Below are 18,461 nucleotides of genomic sequence, written 5' to 3'. Positions count from 1 at the left end.
AGACTTTTTACATCACCTATAGCTAAAGGCACGCGTGCCGTGTTTTTCTCAAATACATGTATCCACTTACCTGCCCCTCCCGTCAGCGGGGGGAGGAGTTTTATCAAGTTGGTTTTGTCCATTTGGGCCCACGGAATGTAGTTTGGCCTACCTGCTCCTTTATGTATCAGTGGCATTTGTAGTTTGTTTCTTTCCTGTTCTGCTCGTCTTCCCTTTTTTTGTTTTACTTACCAGTATGTTTCCTATCCTCCTTGTTCGTTGTCATAATCTATCTTGCCATAATGGTGGTGATAAGGTGTCTGGGTAACGGCGGTTTGGCAGTGGGGAACCCTCTGCGGCAGCTGCCTCTTAGTATTCATCTAAATCATCCCATATTTCTTCTATTTCTGACTCTAGCTCATTATAATCCTCCCAGTTTTCCTTGGGTTCACTTCCTTGTCTTTCACCCTGATCTCCACTTTGTTGACTCTCCGGTGTATCTGGGCGTATAATTCTCACTGGTTTGTTATTCAATTGGAACAGGAACTGTCCTGACTGCCACTCTTGTTCTTGTCTTTGCTGCGATGACGTCCCTTGCGATACTATAGACTGCCCTGATACCGAGGCTGCTGGGGTTGCATTGCTTGCTGCCCCGATCGGAGGTGTGAGATCTGCCAGCGACAGCGGGGGTACCTCCCCTCCCCCTGGCAGCATTTGCCCTTTGTCACATAAAGCTCTTAACCGTGTTATTTCCATTTGTGCGTGTGCTAGCTGGCGGTTCAAATCACCTGTTAAATGTGCTATGTCCACAAGAGGCGCGCTCGTGGGGCCGTACAGGCCTCCTTTGTCATATGGTGGAGGTTCGGGGGCTGTTGCCCCACCTTGAGCAGTGGCGGTGGGTGGTATATACAGTGGTTCACTAAACCCTACCGCTGGCCTAGTCATTAAGGGATAGATTTTTATTACTTCGTTTTCGGTTGTAGTTGTTGAGCATTCCCCTTTTGGTGTCCCGCCTACTTCTTCAGGGTTTTTCTGCTTTTCTGTCATTCGGCTTGTACCTACCTCTGCCATGGGGGCAACTTCCTCAAACATTCGCCATAAATCTAACACTTCTCTCCGGTTCTGTAACTGTTTCCCTTTGTATCGCGCTAGCAAATGTGTTGATACTAGGTCCAACACTCTTTTGTCAAATGATCCTCCTTCTGGCCAAATTGGTCTGACCCCGTCTCTCTTTATCTCAGTGATCCACTGATCGTGAAACTTCTATATCCTGTCGCTATATAATGGATGGTGCTGGAAAATATGTGCTAGTGGTGTTACTCCCCCCATGGCAATGTTTCTTTTCCTTTCTTGTGTATTCTGGTACCCTTGAATCTCTTCCCACCTCTAACTTGGTATGTCAGTTACAATATGTGGATACGTTCTTTTTCAATGCTCACAATTACCATATGTCGCATTAGCTTTCTGAGAGGTGTTACCTGGTCACCTCTCACAATTTATTTCTTTGCTTTACCTTATATCAATCACAAATGACTTGTATTAAAATACTTTAGCGTGTTCAACAAGACATCTACACAGAAGCAGACCGACAAACATAATCATGCAACATGCACTGCCTGCATGCGTTTGTTCTTTCCCTATTCCCATTACTGTCCCTGTTTTTCTTCTTCCCTATTCCTACCTACTAGTTCGCATTCACTCCCCACCTCTTTCACCTTTATTATGTCTCAAGATTTCTTACTTCCACGGAAAAAGAATATTCTAAAAACTACTCTGAGCCTACACGAGACCCCTACTATTTTTCTCTTTAGCTCTATTCTGCACTTGGTCGGGACAAATGCTACGCGGCGCCGCCTTCTACCCCCTACGGGCTAGGATACCACTTCTCTTCTTCTTCTCACTTCTTACAATACCTAATGGCCATATAAAGGATAGATCAGAAAAGCTTCACCGTCACTCACGCAGACCCTATTCTTAGCTACCTTCCCTTTGTTGCTAATTCCCTTCTTCCCGTATTTCCACTTACCTTCCTTTGGGGTCTTTGCAACCGGGACTCCACGTGTTCAGTCAGGTACTCCGAGGTTCGCCACTCACGGCCGGACCTCGCTCAGGTCCGTCCCCCAACCAAGCCGTGGCCTGCCTTGGCGAGCAGCTTTTTTCGAACGGGTATTCATCAACCGGGAACCCTTGACCCTTTCTTCTTGATGTGCACAGTCTGGTCAACTGCGGAGGCGATGGTTCTGCTGGGGGGCGCCCTGGATCTCGCTGCCGGGCGGCGCAGGCCTCAAGGCACCTCTCTAAATCACGTTGCGGGGGTCACCAAAAATGTAGGTGCCTTTCCCCGGCTTACTACGTGTGAGAGAAAAATAAAATGGCAGACACAACCCCTTGTCGGGAAAAGAGGCACTGGGACCCGGCTGGAAGAGTTCAAAGGATGATTTATTTCTCCAGCTAGGAAATAACCGAAAAAAACTCTCCCAAATCTCATTACATCACACTTATATTTATATTAGTTAAAGTAACTAACAAAAAATGCTAAATGGACCCGATTGGCCAGGCGGTGTGGTGCTGTAGGTGTGGGTGGCATTTCTTCCTCCTGGTTGGTTGAGTGGCTGACGGAAGTCAAACATCTTGTGCTCCATGCAGGTCAGGGTCCGGTCACTGTGGTCACTACCTAAGCTAATATGTTACACACTAAATAACAAATTATTTAAAACATTTTATGCTACTTGTCACATTTCTACATAAGTCACACAGAGTGATTATTGTCAGTACAATTGGGTCATTTGTGGCTTTAATTGAAGACCTTGACCTTATTGTGCATGTAGAAGAATCAGGCTGTGTTTCGCATCTTTTCCTAGGTTTCAAACTCATTAGTGCAAATAAAAGCATATATAGTAGTAAAAATGCTTAAGGTTAGTAAGGAGTGTATTGGGTGGATTTCTCAGCACAGGCGAGGGTCTGGCACTTGAAAGAAATACCTTACAGGGGGTGCAGGGTCAGGATGGCAATAAATTGTTCTAATGGGGGTGGGTGGCTTGCACGTTTATGAGGACGAATCGAGCAGAAAGTGCTTAGCTCATCCTGGTTCACATGCCGGTTCTCAGACGAACAGTGATCTCAGAGGAAGAAAACTGTAGCATATTGATTGTTGCAACTTTCTCCAGCTTCAGCGTGAGAATGGAAGCGCAGAGCTTTCCTTCGCAGGGGGAGTGCAAGGGTGGGGGCCAGCCAGCTGCCTGCGCGCCTTGTGTGTGTGTCTCTGTCCTTGGTTGCTGCGGTGGAAGGGGAGCTGAGCATTGCTGTACTATCGCAGTGAGGCCTGTTTACCCAAGATGGAGTCGAAAGGGGGCACAAAAGATGGATGCCCCGTGTCTTGCTCAGTAGTCCCATCTATGTAGCAGTCAAGCGTGGTTAACTTTACATAAGGGCAAGGGGCAATCCCACTACCGGAGGCACGTGGTCCAAGCCTTGTACTGAGGAGCGTATTATGCGAGGGGGCCTGAGGACCCCTCGCTCCCATACAAAACATAAGGATATGTGTAAATCTGTAAGGTGCAGAAGACTCCAGTGGTCCACCTCACAGGACGTGGAAGTCAACCATATAAAATCATACTATAGATCATGGTGTATAAACCATAGATGCAAACTCATTCAAAAAGATGCTGAAGCCATGATGATCACCATTAAAGGAAAATCAACAGCTCAAATGTGGTCGCTTATAAGCGCCCTGAACTGCCCTCAACACTGTTTCCAATCTACGGGGGTGTCTGAAGCTGTGTGGCGAGCCTTTTACTTAGTTATTCACAGACGCTAACCAGGACACATCCTCGGTGGAGAGGTCCACGTAGCAATGGCTCCTGCCGTACGATCAAGAGGACTTGATTTACATGATAAAACGTCTCAATCCATCAAGAGCACTGGGCCCTGATGGGATCTCGAATCAAATGATTAAAGCCACCCAGAACACTGGGCCAAGCTCTTGAAAAGGTACTCCAGGAAATCCTCACCAAAAAGCAAACACCAATGTCTTGGAAGACAGGGCATGTAATTCCCATATTCAAACACAGCCTAAGATCAGAGCCTTCAAATTAAAGGCCCATAGCCCTCCTTGACGTCATGGGTAAAGTATATGCCAGATTACTTTTGAAAAGACTGACCAAATGGTTACAATCAATGCCCTCCAGGATACACTTCAAGCCAGATATGTAAAAGGAATAGGGATGCCCCTCCGGCCTTTATAGTTTCTCTGCTAAAGGGCAAAACCCTGACATCAAACAAAATATTACATATGTCCTTCGTAGATTTCACTAAGGCTTTTGATAGCCTTAATCGAACCGGACTTTGGAACAAACTGGTGGAGAAAGCCTGCCCTTTGGACCTACTGGAACAAATAAAAGGTCTCTATTCGAATACATCGATTAGAGTTCGACTCAGCAAGGCAGGCCATCTAAGTGAAGAAATTCAAACGTATAGAGGAGTTAAGCAGGACTGCACGCTGGCTCCGGCGCTCTACAATTCCTACATCTCAGATCTAGATCACTTGGTCTTAATCTGCTGCTTCCCGCCGAATCTGGGAAGAATGCAAATATCTCATCTACTATACGCGGACAACCTCGTCCTTTTGGACTTTACTGAAATTGGCCTGCAACGTCAACTTGAGGGTCTCCAAAGCTATGCTGAGATAAATAACTTGGAAGTTAACTTAAAAAAAATAAAAATCTTGGTTCTAAAAAAGGGGCAAGACGGGGAGAAAGAAAAAATTAAATGGCACCTGAACCAGCAAGAGATAACAAAGGTAACCGCGTTCAGATACCTAGGAATAATGATCTCCAATAGCAGGGTGGAAATCGAAGCAGTAGATTCTCTAAACCTCAAGGTCAGGTCATTGGCGAGTCAGGCGATGATCCTGAAAAGGAAATACTGCAAATATTCAATGATCCCAGTCATAGACTTCTACAGAACAAAAGTAATTCCTGGGCGCGCCGTGCTCATTACCAATCCAACTGATTAGGAAGGAACTAGGTGTGAGTTCTCTACTAATGGCAGTGCAATGGAAAAAACTGTCTCTGTTTGCAAAATGTCTGACCAATTCGTCAGCCCCTATGATCAAAGGGATTCAACAGGAACTTTTACATGGAACAACTCCCTCAATCATCAAGTGGGGAAAGGCATGTGCAGCACTAATGGAGACCCTGGAAAGCCAAATGCACAAGCTGTTCCTTACTCGAGCCACAATTAAGAAAATATTAATTCTAAAAGACTGGATAAACACCTTGGACGAAGTGACTCAGCTAAAACTCCCACAGGATCTGGCAGTAGAGCCGAAATAAAATGGGGCACTAGACATCCATACATAATAAGATTCCTAGACCCTGGAATTTTAGCATCTTTTATGAGAATTTGTTTCAATTTATGCAACACCGGTGAAATCATGGCAGTCGTGAACCCTCCCGTTTTAAGAGCACCGTATGTACATTCAGCAAAAGGGAGGACTGGAAAAAATCCCTCAAGCACCTTTTTATGGCATGTCCCTTTTAAGAGCAAATGACCTGCTTTGTTAGTAATTTTTTAAAGGAGTATACAACAATAACGGCTGACGCGTGGTGGTTTTACATGCTAAGAGGATCCAAAATGTCAATAACAGTGGCCATGGTCGATTTCTACAGATCGGTTTTGGAAAAAGCGTTGGATATGAAGAACAGTGATGTCTAATTTGGACTACAAAAATAAAAATAAATGATGTGCCATTACCTCGGAGATTCAAGCGCATTCATAACAATGAGAATACCTTGGTTTTGCTAAAAGTTTAAATATAAACTACAAGGCAATCTTAATAAAAATAAAAAATAAACATTTTCGGGAAATGTTACGTTACGTTAAGATTAATTATAGAGCGCACGGTCGCCCAGAAGCATCATGGCACTGGAGAGGAAAGGACAAAAAAAACCTGAAAAGAATTTATCAGCAAGACGTCACTAAATTAAAAAAGATAAGTTTAAAGAGCCTTCCTAAAGGCCAGCTGGTTAGAGGTTTTTTTCAGTGTCACAGGGAGCTTGTTCCATAACTGCGCCGCCGCGATGGAAAAGGCACGCCCCCCCAATCCGGGAGCGGCGAAAAGGTGACACACAAAGTAGGCCAGCCGATTCGGATTTCAGGGAGTGCTTCGGTTAATAGCATGAGAATTTAGTACAGAGATACTCCGCACCCTGATCGTGGAGAGCACGATGCAAAGTGCCTTGTACTCATTGCGCTGGGCAACCAGGAGCCAATGCAAACGGCGAAGTAACGGGGAAATATGAGCACCATAAGATGACCCAGTTGCCCCCCGTGCTGCAAAATTCTGGAGGCGCTGAAGTCGGAGGACCAGGCCCTTAGGCTGTGCAAGATATAAAGAATTACAATAGTCCAGCCAACTAGATACCATCGCAGACACTACCAGAGGGCGCAGGGGAGGTGGAATCATATGAAGTACTTTGTTCAGGATTTTCAGGTGGAAAAACCCAGTCTGACAGACGGAAGATACCTGAGCATCCATAGATAGGGTGGCAGTCATGATAACTCCAAAATTCTTAACCTTTGCGGTAGGGACAGGAAGAGAACCCAAAGAAGAAGGCCAAAAAGAAGCAATCCAGAGTGAAGGGTCTGGGGGTGAGCCCACCACAAGCACCTCTATCTTGTCCCCATTCAGCTTCAGGCAATTTAGGCCCATCCGCTCCCCCACGGCCGTCAGACACTGATGGAGGCTCGACGACAACTCGTCCTGATCAAGATCTAGATGGATCAGGATCTGGGTGTCGTCGGCATACGAGTAGCATCTGACGCCGAAGGAGCGGATGAGACAGACTAAAGCTCAGATGTAGATATTGAAAAGAATAGGGGACTAGGCAGAGCCCTGAGATACACCACAGCTAAGGTGAAAAGACTTAGAAGAGAACGGAGAGAGCAGAAGAGATTGAGATCTATCAACCAGAAAAGAGGAGAACCAAGCTAGAACCTGGCCAGATATACCAACTTGGGACAGACAGGAAAGCAGGGTAGGAGGTCAACCGTGTCGAAAGCTGCTGAAAGCTCCAACAATATCAGAGCTCCGACACCCCATGCATCCACTAGCCTGGCCATGTCGTCCTGGACAGAGAAAGCCAGACTGGAGGGTCAAGACAGTCAGAACGTTCAAGGAAAGAGGACAAGAGAGGGGAAACCAGTGATTCCAGAAGTTCATTAGAACCGGTAGAAGAGAGAGAGAGGGTGACAATTAGACAACATATAAGAATCTGGTTACTGGTTAATGTTGGCGTTGCTCCACATCAGGCAGGGGTGGGAGGATAATTTATCTTCTGTTAGCTGGCTTTCTCACATGTCTTTTCTCTGCAGTAGACCATTTTTGACAATACTGCCCATGGTAATTCTCTGACGCCTGTCCACACATCTGTCTCCAGTAACTTCGCACCTGGCAACATTGGCCTATATCCACGGTTTGTGACTCATTTTTAGATTGGGCTATTAAGAATAGAATTTACTGATGTGCAGAGTTTCTCATTGTTGCAGCCCGTCTGGCGGTGCAAGAAAGAAAAATCAACAGCGTAACAATGATTCGCCAGCATAAGTCTGGCATGGATTCACATGCTCATGAATATTCCCCGTCATCAGGCTGGGAATCCTAGGTAAAAGGAAAAACAGTTTCACTTTAAAACTGTATTTCTCCTCTAAACCAATAACTGTCCTCTGGGTCATACTGCCCCCATCCAATGACAGTCCTCTTCCTAAACCCCGCCTCTGGCAGCCATCGTCAGATGTTTACTGCACGCTTCAATCCTCGAGTTGCTCTCCAAGCTATTTTGTACTTTTTCTCAAAGAAAAGTTCTATTTTTGTTCCATTGAAACCCTTTTTGCTTCTATGTACATCGGCCAGCAAAGGGGATCCGTTGTTTGTGAAGTTGCGCGCCCCTCAAGGGCCGTTGTTTGTCGAAGTTTCTGGGAGGCCGACTTGGGCCTACTTCGCCCCCTCCGGCCATGGCGAAGGAGCCTCATCAGACCCTGCACCCAATGCGGTCTAAGGAACGCCTTTGTGGAGGACAATCATCAAAAGTGTCTGTACTCCCTACAACTGGCCCACAACGAGGATGGGTGCAAGATATGCCTCAGTTTCTCAGAGAAAACAAAGAAAGACCGGTATAGCATGCTGGCCGCATGGCTCAAGTCGAGTAAGGCCCCTGACCCCTCCCCCGAGCAGGGTCGTGCCTCACCCAGGACCAGTCGGGCCGAGGAGCAGTCTCCCCCAGAAGAGGTCAAAGTCCTTTGAGGACTCCCCATCATCCGTGGGGCTCCAAGACAAGGCCAAGAACCGCAAGGCCGATTCCGCCGGGTTCACCACTGATGCAGGTCCCAGGTCAGATAGACCGCCATCGCAGTCCGCCACCCCAGCCAGACTGCCAGCAGGGCGGTCCTCAAAGAGGATGTCCTCCACCCCGGCCAAGTTACGGGACAAATCAACGAAAAACAAAGACCGGAGGAGGAAAAGAAGGCCTCACAGCCCAAGCAAGCTCACTCGGCGCAGCCAAAGACCCTGTCGTCAACTTCCTCGACATGCTCTGCGACAACCGCTATAGCGGAAGATACCGACCCAGCGAGGGTGGCCCCTACAGCGTGGAGAGTAGCCCTGGCTCCCAGGCATGAAACGGCTGCTGAGGCAGCAGCGAAAGGTGTGGACAGCCCTGAAGGGGGAGGCGAACCGGCTAACATCCCGGGAAACAGTCCTCAGGGGGCAAAAAGAGGGGTAAGGAGGTCCCAAAGCAGCCCTCCAAGGTTCCATAGATCAGCCTTCTGACATCTACTCCACAGATGACAACGACCAGGCGTCCGTCCATACAATCTACGAGGAGGAAAGCGGCGCAGGGCCTAGCACTCAGGCACGCAATAGAGGGTGTCATTGCCAGACCCTACACCACTGGCTCCATTTACTCCCCAGCCAGGGGATGTATCTATGGACATCCTGTCAAGACTCCACACCCTAGGGACCGAGATCCAGCAGAGGTTGCCTCCAACACCTGCACCTGTTGTACCGCAGGCCCTGGACCAGCCTCCAAGTAAGTGGAGGAAGCGTCACCGGACGCCACTGCATCAGCCACTTCCACCACGTCGGGATCCGACTCCCCCACTAGATCCGGATACACACACGGACACTGGGACGGACACGTCTGCTACAGGAACCGACGCAGGACGACTCTTTCCCAACTGACCACGAAGCACTACATGTGGACGTTCCTCACAGAGCCTCTCCTCCAGACAAGGTAGGATCATTCCCCTCTCTCTCCAGGGCCTCCGAGCTGTTCCAAATAGTGCCTGAGGAAACCAAAAAGGAGGGTTTCAGACTATCATCTCAGTACCTTTTTTGGACGACATTTGGGAAAAGGCCTGGCCCTCATGAAAAACCCAAGCACGGCTCTGCCCAAATGGGACAGGTTGGAGAAGAAATACAGGCCAGACGCGGCAACCAAGTGCTTGAGGTTACAACTGTTGGCAGAATCGGTAGTGTTGGGTGCCGATGGAAAACGTTCAGCCAACCCCCACCTGCCCCCCGGACGAGGGGAAGATGCTCGATGCCATGGGAAGAGTATCATCTACACAGCGGCATCCACAGTCAAGGTGGCAAATGCTCTAGCTATCTTGCCCAGATACGACTGGGAGCTCTGGTACAAACTAGGCCCAATTTTGGAATTCCTTCCCGATGACAAGAAAACCGAGGCGCTCACCCTCTTCCAGGAAGGGGAGGTGACATCGGACCGTGCCATTACGGTGGCAGTGGACATCGCCGACACGAGTTTCTGACAGATCGGAAACAGTGATTGCCTTTGTCGAAAAGGGTGGTTAAAAGCCCCCAACTTTCACCAGGATGTTCATGCAAAGGTACTGTACATGCCTTTCAACGGCGAAAACCTGTTTGGGAAGGCGGTCGACGAATCCCTTCAAGCCATAAAGACAGACACAGAGACGGCGTGCTCCCTTGGCACTCTGCAACAACATTGCTTGGCGTCTTTTCGATCCTCCTGGGAAAAGTCGAACAGATCATCCAAGGGATACTCTACATCATACAGGCAACCTCCCCTATCCTCCACGCAGGAAGCCTACAGGGGCTGCTCCCAGGCCTATGGTAGCAGAGGTCAGCGTCGTCACCCCCAGGGTGCCGGCGCCCAAGTAAGTCTGAACCGGCCAATACGTTGCACACCCCAGTGGGAGGCCTGCTGACGTGGTTCGTCAGCGCGTAGAGGAAGATCATCACCGACAGATGGGTGCTAGACACTCTCGCTCAGGGATACACCTTGGAGTTCCAACGCAGGTGCCCTCGTATTCCATTGGTTCCTCGTCGGAAGCAGCACATTCCTCAGCTCTTGGAAGAAGTGCAAGCCATGCTACGGAAAGGGGCGATAGAGCTTGTTCCCCAACGCTCTGGGGCTCCAGAGTCTATTCCAGATACTTTCTGGTCAAAAAGACAGGGGGCTGGAGACCCATCCTGGATCTATGCCATCTGAACAAATATCTAAAGTCCTGAAAATTCAGGGTGGTCACTTGGCAGCACGTGCTCGGCCAACGTCCCTAGAGGGTGCATACTTCCATGTCCCCATTCACAGGAAGCATCGGAAGTTATTATGGTTCGTAGTCCAAGGCCAACACTACCAGTTTAAGGCCCTACTGTTTGGCTTAAAGTCGGCCCCAAGGGTGTTCACAAAGTGCCTGGCCACAGTGTTGGCCCACCTGCGTCTGCAGGGCATACACGTGTACCCGTACCTGGACGATTGGCTGGTATGCGCCCGCTCCCAGACGCTGGTCGACGAACACACGATGAAGACCGTCTGACTGCTGTCAGAGCTCGGGTCCTCCGTAAACAAGCCAAATTCCTGCTAAATGCCATCGCAGAACGTGCTGTTCCTCGGGCCAGACTCAACACAGTGACTTGCCTGGCATCCCCCTCGGAGGAGAAGGTAGCATCCATTCAAGGGAAGGTACAGCGAATGTCGTCTCCGAGGACGGTCCTGGTTTGGGCCATCAAGTAATTGCTGGTCATGATGTCGCCCTGCATCAACCTCATCCGTCTCTACAGGTTGCAAATGCGACCCCTAAAAGAATTCTTGGATACAAGTATCTGGGAGTTTTGCGGACAAGATCCCCTCTCAACAAGGAGTTCCGGCGGGCAATGGAGTGGTGTGGCGTATGTGCCCAGTTTACCCAGGGGACAGGATTTCAAATCCCACCATACCAGGAGACGGTCAGCAGGGACGCTTCCTGGAAGGTTGGGGAGCTCACACCGGACGACTACACACCAGAGGCCTGTGGCTTCTGGAGGAGAAAGAACTGCAGATCAACATCCTGGAGCTACGGACAGTGTTCTGGGCCCTCATGTCTTTGCTACCGACTCTGAGAGGCAAGGTGGCGAGGATCTTCATGGACAACACAACCATGTTCTACATCAGGAAGCAAGAGGGCACCTGATCCCCAGTGCTCTCCAAGGAAGCCCAGGGCCTGTGGCATTGGGTCATCGGACAATGGATGTTCCTTGTCCCCTTCCACCTGGCATGCATCAAGAACACCATAGCCGACTCCCTAAGCAGGGAGCTGTGCTCCTGCATGAGTGGGAGCTTCGTCAGGATAAGGAGAACATCTGTTCATCAAATGGGTCAGACCTCCGATCGACCTTTTTGCCACAGCGACAAACTCGAAATGCCAGAAGTTTGCTAGCAGATTCCACGAACCGAGAGGTATGGGGGATGCATTCTCCTTCCCTTGGCAAGGTCTGTTTCTGTATGCTCCCCCCCCCCGTTTCCTCTTCTGCTGCGTGTGATCAACACACTCAGTATCCGTGCAGGATGATACTCATCGCCCCAGCGTGGCCGAGGCAGATTTGATACCCGGACCTGCTCAGCCTATCAGTGGCTCTTCCAGTTTAGTTGCTGGTGCTCCCGGATCTGCTCAACAGGGAGAAAGGTGCAATCCTTTAACATGACCCAGGATCTCTGAACCTGAAGGCATGGCTCCTGCAGCCTTAGAGTTTGGAGGTTATGTGCTGCCAGCAGAATGCAGGGAAGTCCTCACCAGGGCGTCGTCGACACTGAAGTGCTACGTCCATAAGTGGAAGCTTTTATCTTCGTGGTGCCGGTCACAGAAGATTACTCCTCTGAGGGTCATGACACCATAGCTTCTTCCAAATTTGCTTTCCTTGGCCAAAGTTGGACTGGCTCACCTTTCCATCAAGGTACACCTGGCGGCCATCTCCAGCTGCACCAGATCCCCAGGAAGATCTTTGTTGTGGTCCCACAGACTTGTCAAGGATTTTCTCAAGGGGTTCTTTCAAGCTTTCCCGCCGGTGAAGCCGCCTGCCCCGGCGTGGGAACTCTGCGTAGTCCTGACAAAACTCATGGGAGCACCTTTTGAACCTATGCATCAAGTCCCACTCAAGTTTCTCTCGTGGAAGCCGGGGTGCTTTGCGGCCATCACCTCAGCCAGACAAGTGGGTGACATCCAGGCCCTGTCTTGCAAGCAACCATATCTGACTGTCCACGAGTGCTAGCGTAGTACTGGGTACGCATCCCACATTCATTCCAAACGTCCTGTCGGAATTCCACCTTAACGAGCCTTTGGTGTTACCTGTTTTCTTCCTGAACCCATTGTCACCGGCGGAGAGGGCCTTGCATTCGCTGGACATTGCTCGTGCCTTGAAATTCTACGTGGCACGCACTAGGTTTTCGGAAGACGTCACAATTGTTTGTGAACTTTGGACCTGTGAATCATGGGAAGGCCTTGTCCAAGGCTTCCATCTCAAGATGGCTCTCCGGCTGCATCATGCACTGTCATCAGCTCGCTAACGGGCCTCTGCCAGGTCATCCGAGAGCCCACTCCACCAGAGCGGTCGCTGCAACAACGGCATTCCTTTCTGGTGTGTCCCTGCTCGACCTCTGCAGGGCTGCGATGTGGAGGTCCATGCATGCCTTCACAAGGTTCTGCTGCATCGACAGGGATTTCAGGAGGAGTCCAGAGTCAGCCAAACGGTGCTGCGCAACCTGTTCACTTGAGGTGAGCCTGTTCCAGGGGTAAGTGTTGATTGCTTCTGTTGAGCCTTGCCACCTTCTGTGGTTGTGTAATATATACTACTGTGTAATTGTTATTCATGAGCATGTGAATCCATGCCAGACCCCATGCTGGAGAAGGTTTAAGTTACTACCTGTAACTATTGTTCTACAGCATGAGGCTGGCATGGATTCACATGCAAACCCTCCCTCCGGGCCCTCTGTGGCTCTTCTTTGTCATACTGCAACTTTACGTGCTTAACAAATCTGAAGATGGCTGCCAGAGGCAGGACTTAGGGAGAGGACTGTCATTGGATGGGGGGCAGTATGACCCAGAGGACAGTGATTGGTTTAGAGGAGAAATACAGTTTTAAAGTGAAACAGTTTTGTCCTTTTACTGAGGATTCTCCGCCTGATGACAGGGAATATTAATGAGCATGTGTATCCATGCCAGACCCATGCTGGAGAACAATAGTTACAGGTAAGTAACATAAACCTTCATTCTTGCCCCACAAGCCACTTCTTATAAAGACATAATGGAAAACACAACCAAACAAATAAGGTAGCTTTTCAAACTTTGGGTTTGTATTAAGGGTCTTACAAAGGGGCCAGGATACCACAGAAGGTTCCTCTCAAGGGTTTGAAACAAAAGTAACAAAGGAAGAATCCAGGGATAAACATCTACGTAGCCATCTTCCGTAGTAGAATTATGTCAAGTCTTTATTTAGGTAATGATTTAATTGGAAAGAAAAAGGTATGTCCCAGTCTGCCCCTCCTTTGTGGGATTGAGTCATGGCGTAGCTTGTTTTACGAGGTTCCCAGGAGTCTTGGTGAGCCTTCCCGGGCTACATCTCTTAGTCTACTTCTGTGTGATTGAGATTGATAAAGTTCTGGAAAGTGTACAGTCTGGTTCTTCCCCAGGCTCTGCAATGCTCAATACCGGCATATGTCCTAGTCCACAATAGCCTCTCTTTCCAAGTCAGCTCCCGGGTGTTACTAACAGCCTCTTGAACTCACTTGGACGATATCTGATTTCCTGGTGTGCCCCTCCTGTGCCCAGAGGCTAAATTAATGTCTTTCAGGCAAACCAGAGATACTACTTCAGAGGTTCCAAGTTTAGCCACAGTAGGGTCCACAATGTTGCCTGAAGTTGGGGTAGGCTAGTGGGGTTTCTCTGTCCTTGGTCCAGTGCTACAGTGCTTCATTGCCCCAGGGGCCTGGTCTTATCCATGATGTGTTACTATCCCTAGCCAACCGATGCTCACTTGTACCTGGGAGCCTGTCTCAGGATTTCATTTCTGGCCCTCGATTTATCTATTTGCTAACATCCTCATTGTCCTGCCAGACGCCTGTTGTTCCTCCCACCGAGAATGTGTAGATCTAGATTGTCTCACTGTTTGTCCGTCACTGGTCTTCCTCTACAACTAAGGACCTTGTTCCAGCATGGGGTTTGGAATGGATTCACATGCTCATGAATAGTCCCTGTAGTCAGACTGGGAATCCTCAGTAAAAAACAGTTTTGCTTGAAAACTGTATTTCTCCTCTAAACCAATCACTGTCCTCTCGGTCATACTGCCCCCATCAAATGATAGTCCTCTAGTTTTGGGGTAAAATGTGAACGTTTTGACCAATTTTTGGATTTTACGTTCGTCCGGAGGTCAACTACTGGCAGCGGGGAGTCACTGTCAGTGAATAACTTGCTACATTGAGGATATTTCATCGGAAGGCCCAGGTTTGGGCCTACTTTGCACCTTTTCACGATGCCTCTTGAAAATCTGCACGAAATGTGGACTAAGGAGCGTTTCCGTGGAGGATCGACCCCACAAATGTCTTTACTGCCTGCATCTGGACCATGATGATGAGGGATGCAAGGTCTGCCGTGGATTCTCGAAGACCAAGAAGGACCGCTACAGCAGGCTGGCGGTGTTGTTAAAATAGGGTAAGGCCTCTTACTCAGCCTCTGCACTTGAGTACGCTTCTCCCAGGACCTGCCGGTGCCATGATCAAACTCCCTCAGATAAGAGGTTGGGGGTCCTTTGAGGCTGCCCCACCCTTGGAGGTACAAAAGAAGGGAAGGCTGCACACCACGGATCCCATTGGGTTCGCCACTGCTGTGGGTCCCGCCGCAGGAAGGACAAGGTCGCCATCACTGACCACATCCACGATGAGCCTGCCAGCGACGGTCACACACTCAAAGAGAAAATCATTGACCCCTTCAAAACTCTGCTTGCCATCAGCACAAGGTGACGAAGGAGAAATCCAAGGTGGGCACTTCTCTGCCTCCATCAACGTATCAACCTGCCAAGACAACACCATCATCAACTGCGTCATCAACGCCCACATCAACGGCTGCTGTTGCTGCCTCGCCGACAACCCCAATCGACGACTGCTACTTCTTCAAAAGGAGGGCAGACCACAAAGGTGGTGCCCACAGTGACAGTGACTGCTACTCCATGGGTGTCCTTACCGGCATGGTGTGAGGTAACTACCACGGCTTTGGAGAAGACACCCAGAAAGGGGACAGCAGCCTCTTCCTCCCTGACGTCTCAGGAGAGCGGAGGGAGTAGGCCTCCGACAACCACTAGATAGCGTATAGAACAAGGAGCTGAGCCAAGTGTGCTGGAGCACAATTATACTAGCTGCGATGAGGGTCACAACCTGCTCGAGGGCTACTGTTCAGACCACGAAGAAGGCCAGGGACCCTTGTTGGAAGGTGGGTCACTGCGGTGTGACCCCTGTCGCCTACCTCTCCAGAAGAGGTGTACCAGCCCAAAGCCTCCCCCTCTCAGTCTACACCTCAACCCAGAGACGTTTCTTTGGATATTCTGACCACGCTGGTATCAGAAATTCAGCAAAGGTTGCCGCCCAATCAATGTGATATAGACACGTGATATAAACAGCCAGTAAAAAGCCTTGGGTTGAATACAAGGATTCTAAATGAAACAGTGTAAAGGAAATTCTTCATTCATACCCCTTGCTACAATTGTGTCAAGTTTTCTATCTATCGAGAATGCTTCATGCTGAAGCATGTTTTTTCACCCAATCTCCAACCTTCTTAGAATGGTGTACCACTTCTAACATGATAAAACGCATCTGCGACATGTTGTGGTCTTTATCTGAGAAGTGTCCGGCGATTGGAGATCCCCGATTGTGTATTCTCACATTAGAAAGGCTCCAGTTTTTTGGTGAAGTTTTTGACATAGCTGGGCAAATCTTTCACACCACAAGGGTGGGTTCTGAACATTCATGAAACCAGTTCACTTTTCAAAACAAGTACATCTCAGGGTTCTGGGCCTCATGACCATATACTTCACTTTGTGTTCACTGGGAAGGTTAAGAATGAGAGCTCTCCAGTGGCGTTGCAATTTATAATGAACCCCTGGCCCTTTATGCAGCCTTGTAGCTCTGACAATAATTGATTGTAGATTCTGAATATTTAACTGTGGTGCTAAGTTAAGGTGTGTCTGAAGGGATTGGTGGGTTTTGGTTCTGGCAAGGGGCCAGAAATCTAGAGGCACTTCTCTTCACCTTCTGGTTTTGAGTGGGAGGGGGATAATGGCAGGGGGTCGGAAACCTAATGGCCCTTCCCATAATCTTCCAGTCGTTCTTTGAGGTTCTGTGCTTAGTAGTTTGTGCTTTTCCTTAAATATTAAATACCACAAATAGGCTAAAGCCCCCTGATCACCAAAATGCCCCAAATAAATTGCAATACAGTTAGTGCAGTTCACAATGGGTTTTGCAATCGATCCCGCCCATCGAAAGGCAGGGAAAGGAAGCTGATTAAGGGCGAAGACAGCCTGTATGAAAAGCAATATTTAATAAATGTATATAATAAGTTAACAGTAACCTCCTCCTGTCCCCATGACTGACTTAGCATCATTCTAAATTTGTGAATGCTGATAAACTACCCATGTAGTTTTAAGTTTTGGTACTCCAGAGCTTTTTCTAATGTTTGTTTTATAAAGCATGTATTGTGATAAACATGTAATTCCTTTTTTCCCTATTGTATCAATTTTTTATTTATATGCAGTAGTCCCAACAAAAGAGGACCTCCCTCATATAATGATCACATCACTAAGCGAGTAGCATCAAGTCCAGTGCCCACAGAAGTATCAGGCCTTCAGCGGGAACCAAGCACGCCACACCGGTTCAGAGAGGGCAGAACAGATCTGCGAAGAGACAAGTCGCCAGGACGACCCCTCGAAAGGGAGAAATCTCCAGGCAGAATGCTGAGTACTCGGCGGGAACGATCCCCAGGGCGAATGTTCGAGGAAAGCAGCAGGGGGCGAATGCCTGCAGGAGGCATAAGAACACCACTTTCGCAGGTCAATAAGGTAAGCACTTAAGACATACCAATCACCTTGTCGTTTTACAAAGGCACTATACTAAATAATCTTCCTCTGTGCTAAAAACCCATGCAAGCAATGACCACTTGTACAATAGAATCTATTCAAGAACATTTCTAATGAATAACTTCCTTCCACAGATTCCTGGTCTATTGAAATACACTTCCAGTCTTAGACTTATTTGAAACATTGCATAGCAAATTGCTGTACAGCTCTCTGCTGATTTTAAATGGTGTTATTGTTGCCCTTACATGCAGAAAGTGATACCACGGGTACATAAACCAACCCATGTTTGTGTTTCTGCCTCAATCCTTTTATTTTGTGGTCATAAAACGGGGTTTTAAAAACTGCGCCTTTTCTAGTGAATTTGTGTCTGCATAAAATCTCCCAATTCAGTCTTCTAGACTGCCACGACTGTGACGAGCAGATGTCGGTGTCTAGCAGTCACCGCCGATTTGTACTGTGCTTAGGACAGTACCACAACATAGAGGATACTGATTTTTGATAGCCCATTCACCTAAAGGTCATAAAGGTAGGTAGTCCCAAGGTTTTCATGGCAAACAGCAAATGTGGCAGGGGCAGAGATCATTGTCTGGTGGAGCGATGCCTTCACCAGCTAGGGACCCTGCAGAAGCTGTAGCTCCAGAGCATTTTTTGAGCATGAAAGACGAGGAGAAAAGACCAGAGTAAAATCAGTAGTGTGTGTCACATTGTAACTGTTTTCCATGATCGATTCTCTCCATCCTTCAAGTCCACATCACTGCTCCAGGACTCATGCTTGTTTTCCCTCTGAGGACTCTACTCATTGTGAGAACCCTGAGGGTGTCCTCACATCTACTCCCCATGGGTCCTCTTCTCTGGTGGCCTGGGAAAGGCCATCGCTTTTGGAAACCGACTCTGGATGTGGAGAAGCGAGGGAGGATCACCTGGGAAGAGAGTTCTTGGGGATTGGGGAGAGGACGTCCCTGAGTGAGACCCTGTACTTTCCCTTCCCATTTCATGATGAACCCATAATCCCAGAAGCATTTATGGGATAATGTTACCCCTTTCTCTCTGGTCAGGGTAACATCAGAAAATA

General features: G+C 48.6%; 1 protein-coding gene across 20 annotated transcripts in view; it reads left to right on the top strand.

Annotated features, from left to right (window-relative positions):
- Positions 1-18,461, top strand: part of CIT (citron rho-interacting serine/threonine kinase) — a 2,264,529-nt gene that overhangs the window by 2,191,744 nt on the left and 54,324 nt on the right. For 16 of the 20 annotated variants that reach the window (XM_069619715.1, XM_069619714.1, XM_069619724.1 and 13 more), the window contains one exon: positions 17,068-17,371. In XM_069619715.1, the coding sequence (XP_069475816.1) occupies positions 17,068-17,371 (304 nt within the window). The remainder of the gene's footprint in view (positions 1-17,067; positions 17,372-18,461) is intronic. The other 4 variants (XM_069619729.1, XM_069619718.1, XM_069619713.1 and 1 more) reach the window with 1 other exon arrangement.

The sequence above is a fragment of the Ambystoma mexicanum genome, chromosome 10 (genome assembly GCF_040938575.1).
Source record: "Ambystoma mexicanum isolate Mex_15411 chromosome 10, UKY_AmexF1_1, whole genome shotgun sequence".
In the NCBI taxonomy this organism is placed as follows: domain Eukaryota; kingdom Metazoa; phylum Chordata; class Amphibia; order Caudata; family Ambystomatidae; genus Ambystoma; species Ambystoma mexicanum.
Note: the sequence above shows the minus strand (reverse complement) of the source record. Positions and strands in the feature narration are given on the sequence as shown.